Below are 17,233 nucleotides of genomic sequence, written 5' to 3'. Positions count from 1 at the left end.
GCTAAACCTGGAAACCATTTCCAGGCACATCAACAACAAGAAAATCATCAGTAGTAGTCAACATGGCTTCACCAAGGGGAAGTCATGCTTGACCAGCTTGATAAACTTTTATGATGAAATGACTGGCCTGGTGGATGAAGGGAGAGCAGTGGATATTGTCCACCCAGACTTCAGTAAGGCCTTTGACACCGTCCCCCATAAGATCCCCACAGAGAAGCTGTTGATGTACAGGCTGAATGAGCAGTGAGGTGGATTGAAAACTGGATGAATGGCCAGCCCCCGAGGGTGGTGATCAGTGGAACAAAATCTGGTTGGAGGCCAGTGACTAGCAGTGTACTGCAGGTGTCAGTACTGGCTCCAGTCCTGTTAAACATCTCCAGTAACAATCTGGATGATAGGACAGCATATACCCTCAGCGAGTTTGCAGATGACACAAAACTGGGAGAAGTTACTGATATACCAGAGGGTTGTGCTGCCATCCAGAGGGACCTCAACAGGCTGGAGAAATGGTCTGACAGGAACCTCATGAAGTTCAACAAGGGAAGGTGCAAAGCCCTGCACCTGGGGAGGAACAACCCCAGGGACCAGTACATGCCGGGGGCCACCCAGCTGGAAAGCAGCTGGGCAGAGAAGGAACCTGGGCGTCCTCGTGGACACCAAGTTGAACATGAGCCAGCAGAGTGGCCTTTTTGGAAAGAAGGCTAACGGTATCCTGGTTGCCAGGGAGGTGATCCTTCCCCTCTACTCAGCACTGGTGAGGCCACACCTGGAGTACTGTGTCTGGTTTTGGGCTCCCTAGTGCAAAGAGGGACATGGACATACTGAAGAGAGTCCAGCCAGGGGCCACGAAGATGCTGAAGGGACTGGAGCATTTCTGCTATGAGGAAAGGCTGAGAGAGCTGGGACTGTTCAGCCTGGAGAACAGAAGGCTCAGGGGGAATCTCATCAGTGTATATGAATACCTGAAGGGAGGGTGCAAGGAGGATGGAGCCAGGCTCTTTCCAGTGGTGCCCAGTGACAGGATCAGAGGCAATGGGCATAAACTGAAACACGGGAGGTTCCCTCTGAACATCAGGGAACACTTTTTCACTGTGAGGGTGACCGAGCACTGGCACAGGGTGCCAAGGAGGTGGTGGAGTCTCCAACCCCTCCAACCTCAGACACCCCGTCATTCTGTGAATAAAACTTGAAAGAACACTTATTTGTTGATTTGGCTTACAAAGCTTCTAATCTGGGAAGACCGGAAAGGCTTAACTAGTTGGCAGCAGCACGTGACTGCTCCAGACAAGCAAATGCCATTTCCTGCCCAATAAAGCAGGGGCAGCATCAGAAGGATTTGTTACTACACAGGGAGCAGTTTTATAAGCTAAGGAACACAAAGAAACTGAAGAGGCCTTCATTATCCTGTTTCATAATGCAAGCAGCACCTATTATAGGTAAAATTGTTATCCTCCCTTCACTTCAGCAGCATCCATCTTGTGTCTTGCTCCATGGGAGCCAAAGAACTCCCACGTACGATTCCTACCCTGCCCCTGAAATAAAGCGTTTAGCCACCTTTCTCCTTAGGATTCACCTAAAGCCTATGCTTTTCCCCCTGACATTCAGATCCAAGTTTGCTCAGCCTGTATCTCACCAGTTGTGATGATCCAGAAGGTCATAGGGTTTATTTACAGCTATCCAGAGAACACACACTGGAGCCCATATCATCAACAGGAACTGGAGATGGAGTAACCATGCTTAAAAAGGACTCCCAAAACCAATGCAGACACTAGGCAGAAAGTGCAGAAAAGCTGTACTTGAAGAGCATTTATAACTGACTTTTAGCATCATCTTTCCTATAAATGTCTGCAACGTATTTTCTTTCTCTTCTTATCTCAGACTGAATACTGGTGTTACCAAGCTGCCCTGAATCAGAGGCAGGCCCTCTCACCCAAGCTCATGGTTCAAAATCCTCAACAACATGCAAAATCACGGATTCATGCGGGCTGGCAGGCACCCATGGAGATTGTCTATAGTCTCCCAGACCTCATGAGAATTTGGCTGCACAAAGGATCTTTTCCTTTTGGGATCAAGTCTTCAGTTTTCAGCTGGTATCTCTAAATCTTACTAGGACTCAAGGGAGGGTTTGATTTTTCTTTGCAGATGGCAAGCTGGCAGTGGTATCAGAGCAGGACTACACCCCCTATCCACAGGCTCACATGTTACTTGCACAAAGTATTACCCCATTAACATTTAAAAAAAATGTTACATCCACCACTTGCATAACTGAGCAGGAACCTAAGCTCGCTTATTTTTTGCTGAGAGGGTAGTAGCTCTTCCACATACGTTCTGCAAGCACATACAGACAGGCAGCTGATTCTACCCGAGCAAGGCTGAAATTCATTGATTTCCAATTCAGAAACAGGAGGATGAACAGGCCCATGGGTGAACAATGCTTTCTTTAATATTAGTTAAAGCACTAGATGTTGCCTTGTTCAAGTCTTACATACAGGTAAGTGGCATAACACCTGGCTGATTCTCCAGAGAGAAAATGTCTTCCTAGATTACATTAAAAAAATTAACATTTACATTAAAAAAAAAATTACATTTTATGTTAAAAAAAATTAACATTTTCAAGGTTATCATTGTACTTTTGCGTCAACTGCCAGCTATTTTACAAATTACAGCTGCAGCCCAGGAGGTAAGTTTTACCATTGCCCTTTCATAAGCATTGGTACATTTCGCCTTTTTGTCTTGGGTACTTGATGCAATAAACTCTGAAACTCTTAAATAAAAAGCATAAGAAACGCCAGATTTTCTCACATTTTTACGCTAGAGAACGTATGTCAATCTTTAAACATTCGGGATTCTGACGGCTTTATTTGCTACAACTACTTTTCTTTTGAAGAACAATGTAAGATACGGTTTACACTGAGGATTGGCAGTTGTGTGTAATCTGAAGGCAAAATGAACCACAAGTCAGGTAATATTAAAAACACTTTGTCAAGCTCTTCTGCTGTATCAAAAGCACTAACTGCCAATGGAGCTTGCCAGATGTATTACTGTCAGATGTTTCTGACACACCGGTGTCTTTTCAGGCAGGAAAAGTAATCACTTCCGGCTATCTAAAAAATAACTTCATTGCCATTATCTAAGGAAGTAAAAACCAACTTGGGAATTAAAACACGACAGCTAAACATAGAACTAAACACTACGGTTGCAGCGAGCGAGCAATGCTATTGAGAAGTTAAGCTGAAATCTTTCTGCATTTCCTTAGACCAACATGAACATAGACCAATCAAGTGCACCGGTCAGTGCTGAAGGAGGTCAGTCACCAGCTGACAACCAATACTTGCATCAGGATCAAGCCCTCCGGCTGAAAAAAAGGGCCAGGTTATTTAAATTGGAACTAATTTATTAAGTCAAAGAGAAGTTATTACTGTTTTAAAGATCACTGTGGCAGGAGAGCATTCTACAAGAGATGAGGACAAGAAACAGTGCAGCAGATTCAAATCTACATGCGTTCATCTCATCATTACAGACAAAACCTCATTTTTTGCTACATCCTAGAAAAACTATGGTCAGACTTTAGAAGATTCTGGTGTACTTTCACAACAGCGTGCATTCATCAGGATCTCAAACGGAATCATCAGCTGCTCCAAACTGAAGAGCCTGAAAGCTTCTTTTTGTCATAGCATGGGACCTAAGTATCACCTTAACTAGGTCCACAGGTATATGAAATAAAAAAAAAAAATCTTACAAATAATTATTTAAAGTATGCCATGCCCTTTTGGGAAAATAGGAAGCTAAACTGAGTAAACTGGGAAAAACCAAAACAACTCCAACATGTGCAGCATCACAGTACTAGGAACTTGGCCTATGTAAACTGGCTTTTGCATGTCTTAAAATATTGATCCCCTGAGGCCTGCTTCAGTTAAAGCTGGTCTGAAGACATTGTGCACTTACAGGAAGAGGACCTAGATAATAATTCTTTTTAGCCTGGAAGTAAAACAAAAGGGAAAAAAAAACCTCAAAAACCAAAACCAAACAAACAAACCAAACCAACAACAAAGAAACCCCAAAACAACCAACCAACCAACCCAACAAAACCAACTATATCTCACTGCCACGTTAGGCAGGTTTGTCGCAGTAAGTGCTGGGAGATGGGGAAGAATAGTTTTCATTCCGAGGAAGCTGTGTGACACTATTTAACATGTATAATTGGAAAAATTATAGTGAAAATTGAACACAGTGACAAGACAAGAGGCAACGGGCACAAACTGAAACACAGGAGGTTCCCTCTGAACATCAGGGAACACTTTACTGTGAGGGTAAAAACATAAACCCACTGGACTAGAAAAGCCTCTGCCTTCAAGCTGAGGACAGAGTAGCCTCATCTGCATCCCAGGAAAACTGTGCCTTTGTTTCAGCAGTGGAGAAGAGACAGCTTTCCCATTCCACATAATTCACTCAAATAAAAAAAAAAAAAAAACATTTTACTGTATTCTAGGAAGTCAGCAACCACTTTTAAGCGCGTATAGGTCCTAGCTTGTTCAACTTTTATAAACACTGTAGGAAGAGTACAGACTTCAGGAGACAGAAAAAACACTCTCACTGAAGTTGCTTCAGCTACTCTGGTAAAAATAAAAGTATTTGAAATTAACTGATGCTATATTTAAGCATCAATCTACCCGACTTTAGACCAAGAAGTAAAAATATCATTCTCTGGAAACCTGAACTGAAAATTGAGCAAGTTATCACACTCTGTGCATTTAGACCTTGTTAAAGCACAAACATCAATAACCTGCAACTAACAGGCACACTTCATAGCTCATTGTAGAGTCAAGCTATGGCTTCCAGAGCTTGAGGAGGCCATCTTCACTGTAAGTGGCAATCAGGTTCTGGTGGGGGTGATGAGCAATGCCAATGACATCTTTTTCATGAACCTAGAGAATAAGCAGAAAGATGCATCAGGAGATTCTTCCTTTAGCAGATTCAAGCCAAATACTCTCTTCAAACAAGAACTAGAGGAAAGCTGGACTGAGGTTTAACATGCTTTGTGCATACAGCAAAAGCAGAGGAACATACCTCCCCAATGTTACGTTCTAGTTGCAAACCATTTTTGTGACATAGCAGTTACTTTTTGTTGGGTGAGGGAAGGTTCAGTGAAGGTTTACATCCATGACATCTAAGTGTTCCCCATTAAATTTAGACATTCAAGCTGGTATTCCTCTTTAGTTTAATCCAAGGCAAATTTAAGTCTGACAGCTTGGTCAGATTCTCCATCATCCAGAGCACAGGTCAAGACATGCTCTAGTTCAAATAAGTTTCAGCCAATTCACTCTTGGCTTGGTGGGTAAACATTTTCATAACTTTTAAAATTAAAATGGTTCTAAAAAAACTAAAGACCTTCTATAGCCAAGTGTTCCAGAATGTGTTTGCTACCAATCATGGCTGCTAGAGGCGAAAGATTCCTTGGTACAAGACTTCTCCTTACAGATTTCTCCTTATGGACTTCATAAATAATGAACATTTAGATCATCCTTGTGTTTAGAACTCTGCAAAAGCTCAAAGCTAAGAACTTACAGTCAGAGTTCTCTCCAGCTTGCCGGTCACTGTGCTGAAACAATAGAGCACAAAGTCTTCACCAACACAGTAGATCCATTCACCACGAGGTGAAAGTGCACAGCAGACGAAGTCACCACCTTCTCTCTTACCAGAGCTGAAACTTCTTACAATCTGCAAAGATACCCCCCCAAAAATATTTGGCAGGATTAAACTGCAGCACATCATTACTATGTTCAGGGCAAAAATATTTAGGCAATACTAGGTCAGTTTAGAACATAGGATCTCTCCATAGCTGCAATCACTTTCTGCAAGTCAAGCTGTTCTATAACCTGGGTACAGAATAGTTTGTCATGAAAGCAAACTGGAGAAATCAGGTTTAACCCAAGGCTAAGTTATTAACTAGGTTTTTGGCATTCTTAAAATGACAGAGAGACTTGAAAGGACACCAGTAAGATCACATACTTGTCCTTGCATATTCATAATGACGACTGTATTCGATCTGTTGCAAACAACAAAGTGTTCTGGGTTTTTAGGCAGCAGAATGACACTGTTCACAGTAATGTCCGTCCCAGCAGTGCTGCCAAGAGATTTGAAGGTGTTTGAGCACTCTGTCGTCTTCACATTCCAAACCTAGTACGAAAAATAAATGTAAAACTAATTAGCTTTAAAAAATTAAAACAAAAATGAGCTGATTCAGGATACAGGATTCAGGTTTGTTAAGGCTCCTGAAGGGAAATATGAATTCCAAAAATTGTAGTTTAAAGCAGATTTAAAAAAAAAAATTATCACATCTATTTTGAAGTGTGGACACCATGAACAATTTCACTACAACTGAACTGAAAGTGAATTTCCGTTATCCAAATTCAGCCTGGCTCCCTTTCATTAAGCATTTAATTCCCCTCAGGGAATACCCTGAGGGGCGAGTCCAGACTTGCTTTCTGGTTTTAGCTGGTATCTGTGAATGTATGTGTAGCCTCTGCACATGCAATTTGCCTTACACAAGACAGGCACGAAAATCGCTGAAAAAGCAAAGCCTCACTGATATCAGTGGGAGAGAAGTTCCAGCTTAGAGCTGCTTCAGGCTCAACACCAGGTTGTTCTAGCTGTTTAGAAACAGAAAATGGAACTGCTTGTTTAATAATTAAAATAAAATGTAACTCACCATCTATGGAATATTTTTGCTGTTTACATACTAGTACAATCAAAATGAAAGATACCACCTTCTTATGCTATTCCCATGATTGGTGCAGTCTAGCAAAGAGTACAAGTTTGAAGTAACGCCTCATTTAATATGAGCAAAATCTATCACACTCTCCTAGGCCACATCTATAAACAGGCTCTGTTTACCCACCCCCCACGCACTGCATTGATGCCCTACTTAATGTAGCTGCTTCTATATTAATTTATTTATTTATTAAAGTAATATACATATTACTTAATAAATTATATAAATATAATTTATTTTATTATTAGTCAGTAATGCCCTGTACACAATGCTTTCCTCCTCTTAACTACTACACACTGAGTAGTTCCACTCTTTGCTGAGACTAGAAGCCAAACCTATCACTTCTACGATCAGTTTCATTAATGCTAGATTACCTAGCTTACACGGCAAGGGACTCCTAAGCACAAAGAAATAAACAGGTGTCCAACACAGTAAGCAAGAAAATGCCATTATTTCAGACAAGGGAATCCCCACATTCTAGGTCAAGAGGTGTCACAGTCAATTCTGTTTCTAGAATAAAGCAAGAACAGGCAGGTAAGTACTGCACTTATGTCCTCCTTTCATAAATACAGCAGAAACAGAATCTGCAGCAGTCTGTAAGCACAGTATGAAACTTCATCATTTCTCATTCACACCACTCTATAGCAAAGGTCACAACCAGAAAGACTTATTATTGCAGACAACCTCAAGTCCTTCTCCAATGACTGCAGCAGTTATAACAAATCAGCGACAACATGCAAAGAGTCTGAATGTGTTATTTATGAAGGGTAAACGCTATCTTACCTTCACTGTGCCATCAGAGGATGCACTGATAATATAGTGGCCGTCCTGGGTAAAAGTAGCTTCATTGACGAAGGAAGAATGACCACGGAATTCCTTTAAAGTTTTCCCAGATTTTAAACCATGAATCCTGTCACACAACAGAGGTCACAACTGAGTGAGCAACTGAGTGAGGTAGTCTGAACCACCCTCTGGCTTCACTGTATTTTAAATCTGAGATACTTTTGATAGGCAACAATAAAAAGTGCTATGGCGCAAGCTCTAAGTCTTTATCACAAGCCCCTTTCATCAAAGACATTATGTGTTCCTGTGAAAAGCTTAAGGAAATACCATCAACCTTCAGCCTCAAGGACCTGTATGTAATATACACTGTACATATTAGAAGACAGAACTATGAAAGGGGAAACTGTGAAGCTGACCAAAAAAAATTACAGAATTAAGTTTGGAAGTCTCTAGTCAACAGACCCCTCAAGTGAGGTCAGCTTGCTCAGGGCCTTGACCAAGGCCTTGTCCAGTTAAGAAAAATTCTTTCCTTACACCCAGCCAGAATTTTTCTCTTTTGCAAGCTGTCGCCATTGCCTCTTACTGTGCAACTCTGTGAAGAGTTTGCTCAGTCATCTAAAAGGAAATTATATTCTTCATCTGTATCAGCCTTAAATTGTAGTACCTACTGGCTACAGAAATACGGTTTTCAAGTAGAAGTGTGAAGCCTTGAGAATGAAATTCCTTATTCCATTTGAAGCTTGCTGTCCTTGATTCAACATCCAACCTTACATAATTTCAATTAAAATGCTTATGCTATAGTTCATATATATCAGGATTTAAACAGATTAACATCTCTCATTAAGATGTTTTGTAATGCCTGTTCACTGTGCAGTTCACCCTGCAGATCCACACATTTCTTTATCTTCATCTAAAGCAGTACCATTGGTACCATTGGGTTTTACAGTACAGACAAGAGCCTAAAGCTATTAAACATATTACATAATCCCATTCAATTACACATAAAACGTATACAGTCATCAAGCACTGGATCAATCTGATTCACAACGTAAGTCCCATATCCTGCAACTCAATTTTGAGAAAGACAGATAGGGAAGTTAGAAACCTTGACAAACCAGACCGATGGACTGAGAGAAACCTGCTGATGGTGAGAACAGATTGTCACAGAACCACCTCAGGCATCAGAATCACCTGGGGGCTAACCGGCTGCAGAGGAGGTCTGCAGCAAAGGACCCGGCAGGCTTTGGGGAGAACAAAGTGAAAGCTAGCAGCGTGCTGTGGCATTGATGAAACCCAGCCACACACCAGATAGATGCATTAGGAGAGGCACAGTCTGCAGACCAAGGTTCCCCCTTGCTTGGCAGAGGTGTAGCCACCTCTGGAGGACTGTGCCCAGATTTGGGCCCCCACTAAGGGGCCACTAAGATGGCCAGAGGGCTGCACCACATGATGCATGAGGAAAGGCTGAGACGGCTGGGTGTGTTCAGCCCAGAGAAGTGAAAGTTCAGGAGCATCTAATTGCTGTCCTCCTTGTAGACAAAAAAGTTAAATCAGAATAACCCCAAAGAAGAAAAATAACTGTGAACTAGATAAAACTGACCTAAGCTGCTTTCAACTGCAGCAAAGTGTCTGCGTAGCAACAGAAGAGCTTTGTTACAAACCAAATCTACCCAGCAGTGAGCAAATTCCACTCAGTAACAAGACACCAAATAGGTGCAGGATCAGAATTACTGTACTACACAAATGTTAAGCAACACTTTCCAGATGCTAGGACCTGCAGGAACAAGGGTTTGATGAGGTTGCTGCCCATCTGGTAACTTAGATTAGAACACAGTTTGAGTATTTTTGTGACTACTTGCTAGTATTAAAAGTTACAATTAACTTTCATTTTTGCTTCTATCCACCCTGCAATGATCATTTAAAAAAAAAAAAAAAAAAGAAAAAGGTTACCTAAGTCCTTACTAAACACCTGAAAAATTGTAACTATTTGGTTAACATCACTACCTAACAAGTTTTCACAGAATAGATGCAGTCAGATTCTTCTCAGAGGTACACAGCTAAAGGACAAGAGGCAAAGGGCACAAGTTACAAAGGAAAACAAAACATCTTTCCTTATGTCCAAACAGGATTTTCTCCGAGAGGGTTGTACAGCCCTAAGACAGAAGGGGCTGGCTTGTCAGATGCCAAGAGAAGCAGTGGGGTCTCCACCCACAGTGATTTTGAGAACTCAGCTGGATGAGGCCCTGAGCAAGCTGTCCTAACTGAAAGGTTGTTTGTGCTTTGAGAAGCATATTGGACTAGAGACCTCTAGATGTACCTTCTAAATTAAACTATTTTATAATTTATGCCTAGTCTGCCTTACACAGGTTGCACAGACACTTGAGCCTTCTTAGAGCACAGATGCAAGCCTAACCACCTTCATACCTGTCCCACAACAATCCATTGCTTTATCATGTTGTTGCTTAACAGACTATCTGCACACCAGGTAAGCTGCAGTAGCTGTATGCATCTAAGTCTTAGCACATGGAAAGTGTCAGGTAAGGCCAAATTTGTTCAGTTTAGCCCAACCACATTAAAAGGGATGTACTTCCTTGGATTTTCTGCAGACAGAGCTCATATCCAACTGCTGTAACTGAGCTGACACATTATCAACTTGCTAAACTACACTAACTGGATTGTGCACCAAAGCAACTCCAAAGTTTGTAGAAAGTCTCAACTCCCATTCCTGGGTTCCCAAGATCTCGGCTTGTGGGCCTTCAACATCATGAACAGTTTCACTGCCCAAAAGGAATGCCACAGACATTGGGAAATTGAACTATACAGATTGGTTAAAAAACCCCACAGCTCATATCCCAACACAGTGCTAGTGCTACACAGCGAAGGATGGTTTGCATGACAAACAGAAAGCACTCCCATGCCCAAAAGCAGAACTAGAGACAGCCTGGAGAAATGGGAATTATCTTTTGGGAGTGGAGAGAAAAATGATCCTGTCTCTATGGCTCTTTTTCATCACTGAAAGTTGTTTTTTTCCCTTGTCAGCATAAATGTATAAACCATCTGGCCACATGATTTTTCTCTAACAGAGATTCCAAAACAGTGGTACATGTCACAGAATCACAGAATAACTTAGGCTGGAAGAGACCTCGAAAGACCTCTATTCCACTGCTCTCCTCAAAGCAACGTCAGCTTCCAAGTCACTCATGGTCTTGTTCAATTTAGCTTTGAAAATCTTCAACGGTTGAGATCCACCCCCAGCCTGACCCAACTCTCTCAGCATTGTCCAAACACTGCTGCTTTCACAAGGGGGAAAAAAAGGGAGTTTTTCCCTTATATAGAATCAGAATTTCACTTCCTGGAGGTTGTCCCTTGTAGGAACTGTGCACTTGAGAAGAGTCTGGCATTGTCTTATCTATGACTACCTCTAGATGAGGCAGCCAGGTCCCTTCTCAGCCTTCTTCTTCCAGGCCGATCAGGCCCAGCGTCTGTCTTCCCTTACACAGCATGTATATCTGAAGAGATATACATCAGATCAAAAACCAGCACCCTAAAGCACAGCAGAGGCTGTACTGCCATTTCCAGATACAAATTGCAACTCCTACTCTTGAAGCTCTCAGGGTCCATCAGCCTGGCTGTCTTCCAGGGTTGGATCTCTAGTATTCCAAGTCAGACTGCTGGGAAGAACAGATGCCCAGAAAACATTTTCTTCGGGTTCTTCTTCCTCTTGTTCCCACTTTAAGAGGAGTTCTCTGAATCCAAGAGAGATAGAGGGGTGGATCTGGGGTGTGGGATTACAGAGATGGATTCAGGGTGTGAGCTGGGACAAGAACCCTTTTACGATAAGGGCTAGCAATGCATGACTTAGACAGGGAGCAGCAACACGATGCAAAGTGATTGTCCCTGAACATGTAGGGATGCACATTATCTCCTCTCACTCACATGCAGCTCACAGGAACACGCACACCCTCATTCAAGCCCATGGGGAGAGCCATGGACTAACTAGCATTAGCTTGCTAACTGAGATTCCCAAGCACTTTTGGACTTTTGGAAATTTTGCTCTATTCAGCAACTATCAGACGGAAGCAGAGAATACGCACCGAAATACTTAAAGCTGCTCTCTTCAGATTTGGATCTCTTGGATTTCTTTAGATAGTAGAAAAAGAAGAGCCCATGATACTGCTTCACAAGAAAAACAAACTGGATGGAACCAACTACTGTCATGTCATCTATTAAAGCTAGTGAGTATGATTACACTGTTTAGGCTGTTTCAGAAACTGTCATCACCCTGTTATCCTCAGATCTTTTTTACCCTAAGCTGCTTATAAAAAATGTTATTTTTGAAGGTTGACACAACTGTTTCTTAAGCTAGGAGTCTCCCAGAAAGAAAACACGCAAGGTCAATGAAAATGACAATAGAGCAGAAGAAGTACTTGGCCCCTAGCCCTGGAATAATGCAAGTTAAGCAAGCTGAAAGGTCAAACTTTTAAACTGTTCCTCTCCGACCCTCAGCAGTCATGCTCTCCTATTAGTATTAAAACTCAATGTAAAAAGATCAAATCCCAGGTCAAATGAATCCATATTCGAAAGTTTAACCACTTAACATGAAAATTCAGTTTTCTTTTCTCCTGCACTGTAGCTCACGCATTCTCAGTTTATTTACCTGATTGTCTGATCAAAAGAAGCACTAAGAATTTGGCTGCTGTCTTTAGAGAAACTGAGGCATGTAACACCTTTACTGTGTGCTCGTTCAAATCTTCTCAGACACTGACCACTCTGGATTTTCCACACCTGGAGAGGAAACAGCAAATGAAATAGAGGTGGTTACTTTGTTATGAGATCACAGAAGCTTAAACATCAGAGCCAATACGTATCTTTTTCTGAGCCATGCTACACTTCATTTGTTTTTATATGGAATTGCAACATTACTGCAATTGCAAGTGAATCTTTCTGGTCACCACCTCTACCAACATACCGTACAAAAAGTTTTGTACCTTGATCTTTCCATCTTGTGCTCCAGTTGCTAGCATTTCTGTATCTCTACTGAAGCACATGCACAGCACTGCATCATCCATCATCATAAAATTATCTTGTGCCTGGTACTTCAGATCCTAAATGAAAGCAGAAGATCCACCAGTCAAAATAGCGGATTCAATGAAATACGTTTTAAGGCAAAAGTGCCAGCAGTTTTAACTTCAGTTACATTTTATAACCTATCATCATCAGCCTTATAATAACAGGGAAGTGCTATTGTCATAATTTTAGAGGCAACAACGATGATCCAGAAAAGTAAAAAATCATGTTATCGCAGAGGGAAGTCTATGACAAACCAGACAATTAAACCCATGTAAAGATTCCAGACCAATATTTGAATCACCCAAGCAGACATCCTTTCAGATTCACAGTCCCTGAGAAATGAAAACAAACATAATCTCAAAGAATAAATCAGGTGCTCTGGCCAATGAACTATCCATGTGAAACAAGGCGCAATTTACCTTCCTAATCTTTCCAGTAGTGAAGTTCCATACTTCAATGAAACCATCGACAGAGCCAGTAACCAGATACTGTCCATCTGGGGAAAACCGAGCACACTCCACATGCGACTTCTGCCCAAACTGTTTTATAGAAGAATATAAATTAAGACTAATAAGCAATTTAAAAGAAGCAACTCATTAAAACAAAACTGTAGTCTCATTTTGGTGGCAAAAATACAGTATTTTCTAGAGGCATGCATTCACAAATTTAATGTTAAGGTACAAAAAACCCCATCAATACCTACATACTAGCACTTCAAAAACAAACAAAAAACCCCCCTCCATTTGATCTGGTAATATCTGTGAAACTTACATCAAACACTCCATGCTTACAGCAGCAGTTGGGTTGGTTGTCTTCATATTTTTGTTTTTGCAGTGAACTGTGTATGTTAACAAACACGGTTCCAGTACCCAGCATACATCCCTAGCAGACTTCAGAAATTTCTGAAGTTGTACAAGTTGCTTCACTTTGGATGATGTTTCTCCAGTGAAATTTTCACAGAGAATGTTAGGTATTTTTTATACACAATTTTTAAATTTTACATTTTTAAATGCAAGTGACCATGACAACTGAGTATAGAAAAAAGTTTTCATTAATCAATACAAAAATCCAAGGTCAGTACTGGTAAACAAAACAAGTTCCAATAAAGCATTTTTACCAAGCTGCTACTGAACACAACAAATTGATTTTACAAGTTCCAACTCATGACTTCCGAAAAACATTATCTTCTGTTCGTTGTGAGAACTGGTAGAGCTACTACAGTGAACTAGCGCTTCTCACTGTACAGAACTGCTTGGTGAAATTGAAAAGCCTTCACAGGAGGAAACTGCCTATTCTGTGTTGTGAGTGCTGCAGGACAACTATGTCATTACAGCACAGTTTTCTTTCTTTTTTGAAATCTATATGCTAAAATCCTTAAAAAGGATATAGTGATCATATTAGTAGACCTGGTATGCAGTAGTTCATGATCAAAACTTCAGTGGTTCACAGAAGCTAATATGCACACACAGAAGTTTAAGACATGAGTGTTTCTTTGCACAAATGAAGAAGGGGCACAAATGAAGAAGGGGACTAAGCAAACCACTTCTGAAAACTGAACGATTCTCAACTGTGAAGTCAAAGGAACAATTAATACATTTATCATATTCACAAATACCATGAGCACCCAATCTTGTTAAGGGACTTCATTTCAGACTTTCATGAAAAGTCTCCTGATGAGATAAAGCATGGAGAAGAAGTTAAAAAAAAAACAAAACAGAGAGAGAGAGACAGGAAAATGACTTACAAAAAAGAGAACAGAAGAATTCAGAAGGTTTACTCTCATCTCCCAACATAAACCACAGGAAGGAACAAGCAGCAGTAACACACATAAAAGCAAACACATCACCTTAATATGTCTGCTCAGCTGCGTGGGGAACTTTTCTTCTTCTACGTCTTTCACAGCTGCTTTGCCTCTGAACAAGTCGATTGTCATACCAGGAGGAAGCAGGCCCTGATGCTGCTGCCATTTCAGTGCCTTTTGAGGAGTTCAAAGCCATACAGTTAGGTATCAATTAACATATGTCTTCCTCATCAAAACTTGCTTCTAATTAACACAATACAGCAGTAGTTTCTGGTACCCTTACAAATTGTACACCTGTACAGTTTGAGACAAATACACTGCAAACAATTACTTGAAACAAAACTTAACAGATTGTGCTTCCTAACTCATGACCACAAACAGAATAGAACATTATCCCCAAATGATTCTTGCAAGTGAGAATGACTCAGGCCCACCCTTCTCATTCTACCTTCAGCATGCAGTATACAGTACGTACGCAGTGTTCAATCTTGTGTTAATTTAAATTACCCCACCTGTTGTCTATTTGCCTAGAACTGCATACATTAAAATTACAAACGACGCATAAGCTTTCTTGGAAGGCACAAGTGAACTTCATTCAAAAGACAGAATCTTATACAACCCCTTCAGCAAAGAGCTGCCTTCAGTTACAGGACGCACCTGTTATGCCGAGAGAATTTATTCGGCACACTTACAAGCTTAAAAAGTAAGATGTAAGCCATAAAACAGCAAAATACATGAAATACTGTCTGCATAGAGTATCAATGAATACATTCTGAGAATCAAAAAAGAGTTGTAAGTACAACAACGGAAATAGTGTGTGTTAGTATGTACTTTGAAAATAATCTTCTCTATGTGCTATTTATTCTGCGGGAAGAAATCTACCGCTAGAGTGCTGCCTTTTCCTACAGCCGCGAAATCCTTGCCACATGGAGAAAATACTATTTTTAACTATACCACATGTAAACGTGCAATACTTAAGCTTTACTTTTCTGGAGTTGGAGAATCAACTACATCATAGTTAGGTTTATACGGCAAAGATCTACAGAAAATGACATAGCTACTGAAGTATTTTTCAAGAATTACCTGCCCCAACAACGCCATAAGACGAGATGGAGGTACCACGCTGACTTCTCCAGCTAAAGCTTGTGCAATAGCAGCTCTCCGCTTCTCTTTGCTACTTCCATCTGGGTATGCCTAGAGAGAAGTTATTTTTATGAAGTGATTCTTCTAAACCATTTTCCATAAAAATATCCATTGCTCTGAATTGAAGCCCCTTCCAGATTAATTTTCCATTAAGCCTTCAAAACAGCCCTTCTCTTTAACACCAACCCTTGAAACATTTGGGATATGCTTTCACTGAAAATGTCAGACTGACATAATCAGTCAGGAATAATGCCCTGTTATTGCTGTTATTATACAACAACAATTTTATTTATGAAATGTACATCTTCTTCTGCATATGTAAGACAGGAAAAGCAAGGCATAGATGTCATCGTGTGGCAGGATACAGGTATAAATCCCCAAACTCCCACCTGTGGTGTACTTCAAAACCACTGCTCTGCTGCGTCATGATCAGGTGTTACACGTCATTTCCAAAACACTTCATAAAACGTGTAAAATCATCAAACTGGGAAGCTGCATGTTCTCACTCCCAGAATGGAAAAGAAAAGATGCTGTCAGCTGTTAGCAACTTGGACCGATGCTAGAGGTCACACAAGACAGCATCGTGAGGTCTCTAGGAAGAGCGTAACATACCTCACGAGGATCAAAGTAAGATCTGGCCAGAAGGTTTTCGAGATGGATGTACCGCTCCGGCTGAGTTTGTTTTAGCATGATCATGGGATCTGTTTGTCTCAGGAGAGACCTGGCAGCACCTAGTTCCCGGAGCTCAATCAACTCCAGCACAACCTGCATCAAGAGACAAACATCTGCATCAGCAAAGGGTAAGGGGAAAACTCCAGAGAGGGGCTTCCACCCAGACCAGAAAAGTCTGTGCACAGCCTGCACTCACTCACCTGCTCGTAGAGATCAATGAGGGTCTTGTCGGGCAGCTTCAGCGACTGTATGGCTTGCAGCACTGTGTCCCAATGCCCGCTGTTGATGTCAGCCACAAAGCTCTCAATGCTGTCCACAGTGTTGAGGGACACGGTAGTTTCCTCCTGAAGGGTGGCGAGGGCTCGGTGGAGGCTGTTCTCCTTCAGGTACTGCATGATCAGCCGGATCACACTGCAGGGGAACAGCGCGCAGTCACGACACCAGCCCCACGGGCTACCCTTCCCCGCGGTCCTCCCCAGCCGCCGCAGCCCCGTCCCGCCCGGGTGCCCAGCAGCGGCGGAGCGGGCCGCCCTCACGTCCCCCGATCACCTCAGGGACAGCCCCTCCCCCGCGGGCACGCCGCCCCACGACGGCTCCCGCGTCGGCCCGGCTTCACCGTCCCCTCCCGGCACCACCCCGCCGCCGGGACCGGCACCGCCACCCCTCCCCGCCGCCGCCACACGCACTCGGAGGATTCGATTTCGATCGACATCTTGAGCCGCGGTCACCGCTCACGAAAGGCCCTGCGCCACCTCCACCGCCACTTCCGGCCTCCCGCTCCGCCGCTTCCGGTCCGCGCCACGCCGCGCGGGACCGCCCCTCCCACCTGACCCGGCGCTCGTGTCACGTTGCGGAGGGGGCGGGGAGCCGGCGGCGGGCATGCGCACTGGGACATCCCCGCGCCACGGCGGCGGGGCGCATCGTGCGCCCCCTGGCGGTGGCGGGCCGTCACCGCGGGGGGGTGCTGGGGCCTGCGGAGGGGGCGGGAGCCC

At 42.5% G+C, this 17,233-nt stretch overlaps 1 protein-coding gene across 1 annotated transcript; it reads right to left on the bottom strand.

The window, feature by feature from the left end:
- Positions 1 to 3,100: 3,100 nt before the first annotated feature.
- SMU1 (SMU1 DNA replication regulator and spliceosomal factor) lies at positions 3,101 to 17,024 on the bottom strand. Its single transcript, XM_076361833.1, has 12 exons — positions 16,928 to 17,024; positions 16,442 to 16,652; positions 16,182 to 16,334; positions 15,510 to 15,620; positions 14,472 to 14,600; positions 13,045 to 13,164; positions 12,544 to 12,660; positions 12,213 to 12,340; positions 7,556 to 7,682; positions 6,010 to 6,177; positions 5,566 to 5,718; positions 3,101 to 4,925 (listed from the first exon to the last, which is right to left on the bottom strand). The coding sequence occupies exons 1-12, from the start codon at positions 16,951 to 16,953 to the stop codon at positions 4,827 to 4,829; spliced, it is 1,542 nt and encodes a 513-aa protein (XP_076217948.1). The 5' UTR covers positions 16,954 to 17,024; the 3' UTR covers positions 3,101 to 4,826.
- Positions 17,025 to 17,233: the final 209 nt, after the last annotated feature.

Source organism: Aptenodytes patagonicus, chromosome Z, assembly GCF_965638725.1.
Source record: "Aptenodytes patagonicus chromosome Z, bAptPat1.pri.cur, whole genome shotgun sequence".
NCBI classification, from domain to species: domain Eukaryota; kingdom Metazoa; phylum Chordata; class Aves; order Sphenisciformes; family Spheniscidae; genus Aptenodytes; species Aptenodytes patagonicus.
The sequence above is the reverse complement of the archived record's forward strand: the minus strand, read 5'-3'. Positions and strand labels throughout refer to the sequence as shown.

What these genes read in the sequence shown, in the direction of transcription:
- SMU1 (XM_076361833.1), bottom strand. Translation starts at nt 16,953, where the DNA reads ATGTCGATCGAAATCGAATCCTCCGA. An exon ending in TCTTTTGATCAGACAATCAG is followed by an intron (nt 7,683 to 12,212) that starts GTAAATAAACTG and finishes GTTGTGTGACAG; the next exon opens with GATTCATGGTTTAAAATCTG. An exon ending in AGCTGGAGAGAACTCTGACT is followed by an intron (nt 4,926 to 5,565) that starts GTAAGTTCTTAG and finishes CTTATTCTCTAG; the next exon opens with GTTCATGAAAAAGATGTCAT.